Source organism: Rana temporaria, chromosome 3, assembly GCF_905171775.1.
Source record: "Rana temporaria chromosome 3, aRanTem1.1, whole genome shotgun sequence".
NCBI lineage: Eukaryota > Metazoa > Chordata > Amphibia > Anura > Ranidae > Rana > Rana temporaria.
The window spans coordinates 219123036-219130259 of NC_053491.1; the positions used below are offsets into that span (position 1 = coordinate 219123036).

At 46.9% G+C, this 7224-nt stretch overlaps 1 protein-coding gene across 1 annotated transcript in view; it reads right to left on the minus strand.

Annotated features, from left to right (window-relative positions):
• ALDH1L2 (aldehyde dehydrogenase 1 family member L2) overlaps positions 1 to 3655 on the minus strand; it is a 114431-nt gene extending 110776 nt beyond the window's left edge. The window contains exon 1 of the mRNA XM_040344268.1: positions 3489 to 3655. Coding sequence (XP_040200202.1) covers positions 3489 to 3536 — 48 coding nt within the window. The 5' untranslated portion in view covers positions 3537 to 3655. The remainder of the gene's footprint in view (positions 1 to 3488) is intronic.
• Between the last annotated feature and the right edge of the window lie 3569 nt (positions 3656 to 7224).

Here is a 7224-nt window from a genome sequence, read left to right on the forward strand (position 1 = left end):
CAGAGCTATACAATAAAGCAGAACAAACTGTACTTCTGTGAGCCACAGGAGAAGTACAGCCAAATGAGCTTTGGCTGTACTTCTCCTTTAATTCAGCAGAGGATTCGATTAGGGGTCCTCAAACTACGGCCCCTCAGCTGTTGTAGAACTACACATCCCATGAGGCATTGTAACACACTGACATTCACAGACATGACTAGGCATGATGGGAATTGTAGTTCCTGAACAACTGGAGGGCCGTAGTGTGAAGACCCCTGGATTCGTTTTTTATTCACGCGTTTGTTCTTTAGAACATTTGATAATACCATCAGTTACTGCACACATTTTGTATGAAAGGCCTTAAAATTGTTATTAGATTGCAATGACAAAGATGTGAATTTTAATTTTCATTTCAGGATGGACATCACTGATTGTGATTCAGGTTGGAAATCACATTCACAGGTAGAATTTCAATCAATCACAAAGGATGTTCCTTTCTTCAGTTTTACTCTTCACGGCAGTTGAAAACAATCATCAGTTTTACCAAATTAACCATTAGCAAATCAAATTTTTTAAATTGACCGTTTTTGAACAAAATTCTACTAGTGTATGGGTAGCTTTAGGCAGCTGTGTGTGACAAGCAGCACATAGTATAACAAGTTCCTCCTACCTGAAGGCTGTTCTATGGTGGAGCAGATCACTCCCAGATATAATAAAGTCTTCCCACCATATGGAAGAACATGCTGATCTGTTAGAATCAATCCAGAGCTCCTCCTTCTGTATCCGACCTTCTGGACTCTCTTGGACATTTCTATTAAGGTCATGACGGACCTTACTTCTAAAGCCTCGTACACGCGATCAGATTTTCGGCCGACCGTTCTTCGTTTTTTGTTGCATGCTAGTCTGATGTCGAAAGCGAACAGGTTACTCACCATATGAAAATTTTCGTACGACGGAATTCAACTTCAGAAGTGACGTAATGTGTTGAATTGTTTTGTATGTATTCTTTCATTTCTGAGCTTGCGTAGTCTTGCTCTTACGATTTTTTCCAGATGAAAAACGTACTAATTATACGAAAATTGGACATTGTGTTCACGTACGACAAAAATTTTATAGTCTGCACATCCAGCTTTTGTCGTACAAAAAAATAGCTATTTTTACAGCAACTTCAAAGCAAAAACTAGCAATGAGGACATGAAACCAGTACTGCAGTAAGGTAAAGGAAGCTATTTAGCTAAAAAAACAATTTCCTTTAGTGATCCTTTAAGGTGAAAAAACACCTTGCACTCACCACCCCCCCCAAGCCCCCATTTTACTTACCTGAGCCCCGAATCTCTGTGGGCACAATCCCGCGTCGTTCTCTCAATCTCCGAATGGCTCCTCATTGGATAATTGATAGCAGCGCAGCCATTGGCTCCCACTGCTGTCAATCAAATCAATGACACTGCATGCCGGGGGCGGGGTTAAGTCATACACTTGGTGGCTATGGCTGCCGAGTGTATCACACGGGAGCGCGCCCGCAAGTTTACCCCCCTCAGGAGAAAGCTTCCCGGGGGGGTTAGCTCTTGCGGGGAGGAGCCAAGACAGTCGCCGTGGGACCCCAGAAGAGGAAGAATGGGACCACTCTGTGCAAAAAGAACTGCACAGTGGAGGTAAGTATAACACGTTTGTTATTTTTTTTTTTTTTTTAATGAACCTTTACTATCACTTTAAGACTCGCTATCGATAACACAATCTGAACATAAAATCTTTTTACAATAGACTTTAGATCTACCAGATTCTGTAATATGAGGAACAACCTAAACTATCCTATTAATTTGTATCCAATCAGGCAGGCCCTTGCACTACACCAGGGGTGGTCAACCAGTGGCCCGGGGGCCAAATGTGACCCGCGGAGCCCTTTGATGTGGCCCACGACCTCCTACTCTGGAAGGGTGGGTTGGCAAGCCCAGATCGCAGGTTGCCGACCATCATTACAGCATTAGTGTTGTGAATGAAGCTGGTGGTAGAGGAGGAAAGAAAGAAAGAAGAAAAAGCCCCATAAGCCAATGCTTCCTGAACAGCGCCGACTTTTGCCACGGACAGAGTCTATAGCAAAGTTCAGCTAACCTACAGGATAGACACATGCGCAGTACGCTGCACCCGCGGTGTGGGCAAACTGCAGCACATCAGTGTGAAAGCAGTCTTAGGCCCTTTTTACACGATCAGCCTGACCCAATCGGATCCTCAATTCACCTCTATAGAGCGGCAGATGTAAACAGATTTTCTCCGCTTACGCCCGCCTACCGCCAATCCGCAAAAGAAAAAAAATCATAAGGGAATTTGTCCCCTTCCGTCTGATTGGATTGGAGGGTCTATAGAATAGCCGTGACCTGTCATTCTCCCGCTCCGCTCATTGTGGCCGCGACCGGTTACCAAGTTGCTTAAGTGGCCCTCGCACTTTAAAAGGTTGGGCAACCCTGCACTACACACTTGTTGGTAGATCTAACGGTGACCATACACTTTTTTGATATTATTATCCATACAATCAGATTGGAAATGATCAAATTGTCAAATAATCAAACAGCCATAACTTCCCTTGAGATTGATTTAGACTCAAACTAAGTCGATCAGTCAGGACAGCACTGAGATGCTTTCCTGATGAATAACGTTGTATTTCTACTGATCAGATTATGAGATTGCATGATGGAAATAGAGATCCGATCGATACGTTATGACCATATCTTCCAACTATCAACCAAAACGCACTTCCACATGTGTGGCATAGTGAACAATTGAGTTTTCGATGAATTAATTATTCCTATCGGGAAAGATCAATCAGAAAGGGACTGATTATCTATTGAAGTGTGAAATGTCACTGTAAAGGAGATTGTACAATCAGATTGTGTGTGATATGACACCTTCTACTCATTGTATTACCTGCTTTCCTCTATAAACCTGTCATTGTGCATGACTTTTTTTTTTTATGTAAATGTGAGCTGCTGTTTACCTAAAATATAGAATGTACCCACCTGCCAGGTATGTGATCGCAATGTACAGTACAGATCTCTTGTTCTCTCCAGCAGGCACACCAGAGAACAGCAAGCAGTTAGCATTGTGCTGATGCAACATGGGACTTTACAGCTCTGGGACGTGACTATGGCATCAGTAGCCAGGACCCAGCCACCAATGTCATGGCAATCCATGGTGATCTATTGTAGAATAATCATGCCACCCTGGATCATATTAACCCCTTGTGTGAAGAGCCTGTAGGTGGGCTCAGGGGCAGGTGACATCACTGATTATTATCACACACACCCTGATTGATATCAAATCTACTTTCCACCCAGCAGCCTCTGGTGACGAGTCACTCTGGCAATAGACCATTGCATGCGATCCACGTAGTATTCCATCATGCCAGGCAAGCTCACTCTAACTCAGCCACATGGCAAGAACGTCCAGGGCAGAGCGGATTATTCTCAGCCTAGTGCCAGCGAGTGATCATGCCAGTTCAGTGCCAGGTTACTCACTGTTGTGGTGGAGAACTTCCTGATGAACTGATTGGCAGCCCACAGCATGTTTAATAAGTGCTCAGCACAGCGTCCCACAATCACACGTAAATAGAAGAGGAGAGATGGAGCACAAACAACCACCAGGATCACTGCAGCAAACAACAAGGACCAAAGCCAACTAAACCCCGCCCACAAGACACACGCCACACCCACATGTCATCTATCTACGCTAGAAACAGGGATTAGGTACCGCCCACCTTTACCCAGATCGGGATTGCGTTTGACGTAAGCCACGCCCCTTCACCTTTCTTTCTAGTGTCAGCTCGGTGGCCACGCCCATGTGTCATTTAAGGACCTCGCGGAGGAATCTGCGACAGCTTGGATGTGACTCTACTACGGGCTGATGGGGGTGTGTGATCACGGAAATACTCCCTGCTCCCGACATATACTCTTCTCTGTTTGTAGTGCAAGATTTACATGTAATGCAATGACAGACAAATATATATATATAAACAGGGTGCTAGCAGTGGGGGCTGGTGCTCAAAACAAACGTTAATGTTTTTATTATCAATTGCAGCCTCACTGTGCCCATCACTTGCCGCCACTGTGCCCATCAAACGCAGCCACTGTGCCCATCAAACGCAGCCACTGTGACCATCAATTGTCACCACTGTGCCATGCCATCAATTGTCGCCACTGTGCCATCAATTGTCGCCACTGTGCCATGCCATCAATTGCCGCCACTGTGCCCAAACGCAGCCACTGTGCCCATCAAACGCAGCCACTGTGGCCATCAATTGTCACCACTGTGCCATGCCATCAATTGTCGCCACTGTGCCATCAATTGTCGCCACTGTGCCATGCCATCAATTGGCACCACTGTGCCATGCCATCAAACGCTGCCACTGTGCCATGCCATCAATTTTCGCCACTGTGCCATCAATTGTCGCCACTGTGCCATTAATTGTTGCCACTGTGCCCTCAATTGTCACCACTGTGCCATGCCATCAAACGCAGCCACTGTGCCCATCAATTTTCACCACTGTGCCATGCCATCAAATTCAGCCACTGTGCCCATCAATTGTCGCCACTGTGCCATGCCATCAAACCCAGCCACTGTGCCATCAATTGTCGCCACTGTGCCATCAATTTTCACCACTGTGCCCATCAATTGTCGCCACTGTGCCATGCCAGCAAACCCAGCCACTGTGCCATCAATTGTTGCCATTGTGCCATCAATTTTTGCCACTGTGCCCATCAATTGTCGCCACTGTGCCATGCCAGCAAATGCAGGTACTGTGTCCATCAATTGTCACCACTGTGCCATGCCATCAAACGCAGCCACTGTGCCCATTGATTGTCCCCACTGTGCCATGACATCAATTGTCGCCACTGTGCCCATCAATTGTCACCACTGTGCCCATCAATTGTCGCCACTGTACCATGCCATCAAACGCAGCCACTGCACTGTGCCATCAATTGTCGCCACTGTGCCCATCAATTGTCGCCACTGTGCCGGTCAATTGTCGCCACTGTGCCCACCAATTGCCACCAGTTTGCCCCCTCAAAAACTGCCAGTTTGTCACGTAAAATGCAGCCAGATTGCCCCTTCAAATACCACCAGATTGCACCCCCCCCCCCCCCGCGCACGGCACTTACCTTTCTCGGGTCAGCCATCCTCCCTTCACGATCCCTCAATGTCTTCTCCCGCCCTCAATGTCGCTTTAGCCAATCAGGTTACCGGTAACCAGACTCGGTGAACCTGATTGGCTGAGATGCGTTACAGTGTTAACCACCCTGTGCGTCCCCTGGTTTAGAAAGACACTTCCAAAAACCAACTGCTGTTATTCAGATGGCCGGCGCTCACCATGGGGCCGGCCATCTAAATAGTGGGCGGCAGCCGGGCAGCGGTGCCGGTGACTATACATAGATTTATGCAATGCATGAATCTATGTATTGTTGACTAATCAGTGGCAGTGCTGGAGAGAGAGGGGGCGGCGCTCCTGTGCCCACTATGGACGCACCGCCACTGGGTGCTAGTATGTTAGTCATAGTGTTGACAACTGTCTGTATTTTTTTGGCAGCCAGTACAAAACGGGCAATACATTTTTCTCCTGCCAGTGACAAGAAAAGGTTGCCAGTAAAAAGTATGGCTGTGAGGCTCGGCTTGCGTGGTTCTGGTCCAGAGCGGGTTAAGGAAATATTTTTGTTGCCCTAATATCTACCTTAAATCACATTGCTGGTTGCATATTGTACTTGTTTGTAGCCTAAATACTGAAATTTGCAATTAACACTGCAATTTTGTACGTTTTGGAAATACTGTTAAAAACGTGGCTGTTCCAGTAAATTTTGGGTGCTATCTGGTAGGGTGGCAACATTGCTCATAGGTGTGCACAGCCTATTGCATTAGGGTGTGCACCAGGGATGTGCAAGTCAGGGGAGCAGGTGAGACAGAGCCTATGTCATGAACATCATTTTTTTTTTTTAAACGATTGAGCTTCGAGGGTTGTAGCTCGGCAACCTCGGGTAGCTGAAGTCCTACCCCACCACTGATCATTTGAGGCTCATGGGACTTATGGTTCCGGAGATTACGCAGCCTGTTAGAAGCTACATACAGAGCGACCAGTTTAAATACAAGCTGGCACACTCTGTTTGCAGCAGATTGAGTGGATGAGCTCACAGTGCCTCCCCTCACTGAGCTTGGAGTTTTGGACCAATGGTAAAGTACAATTGGCCCCATCTGTCCAATAAAAATGCTGCAGTGGAGGCACGCCTCTCACTGCAGTGTCATAGAAGGGGGCATATGTCTAAAAGACACATGCTCCCTTCCAGCCCAGCCCTCTTAACTAAAAGGTAAAACATGGGTTGCCATGCCATCAAACGCTGCCACTGTGCCATGCCATCAATTTTCGCCACTGTGCCATCAATTGTCGCCACTGTGCCATTAATTGTTGCCACTGTGCCCTCAATTGTCACCACTGTGCCATGCCATCAAACGCAGCCACTGTGCCCATCAATTTTCACCACTGTGCCATGCCATCAAACGCAGCCACTGTGCCCATCAATTGTCGCCACTGTGCCATGCCATCAAACCCAGCCACTGTGCCATCAATTGTCGCCACTGTGCCATCAATTTTCACCACTGTGCCCATCAATTGTCGCCACTGTGCCATGCCAGCAAACCCAGCCACTGTGCCATCAATTGTCGCCACTGTGCCATCAATTTTCGCCACTGTGCCCATCAATTGTCGCCACTGTGCCATGCCAGCAAATGCAGCCACTACATACAATGGGTATAAGATTTACCTACAATCCCATGTTTTTCTCACGCAGTTAAGAGGGAGAATGAGAATCTTCTACTGCTGAAAAGGTGCTGTTTTAATCAAGATAAATCATATATTAGTATTAGGGCTGTGGAAATTAGATATTAATTCATCGTTTAATCTTTAATTTTTTTGATCGATCACATTTTTTTTGATCGATCAAAATTCTTTTGATTGGTACTCACCTCTCCGCCGGCTTCCAGGCCTTCAGGGAGTTCCGTCGAAGATCCGGTGACCTCAAGGACACCGGCGGGGCTTGCCATGTCCATCTGAAGGGCTCCTTTGCTGTGCCTTCATATCTACATGCCGGTGGGACCTTACTATCTGCCACACGCAAGTGCTGTTACACTTCCCTCTATGAAGACGTTGTACCTGACGAAACGTACGTCGGAGGCGGACCCGATCACGTGACGTGCCTCCCTGCCCGTGTA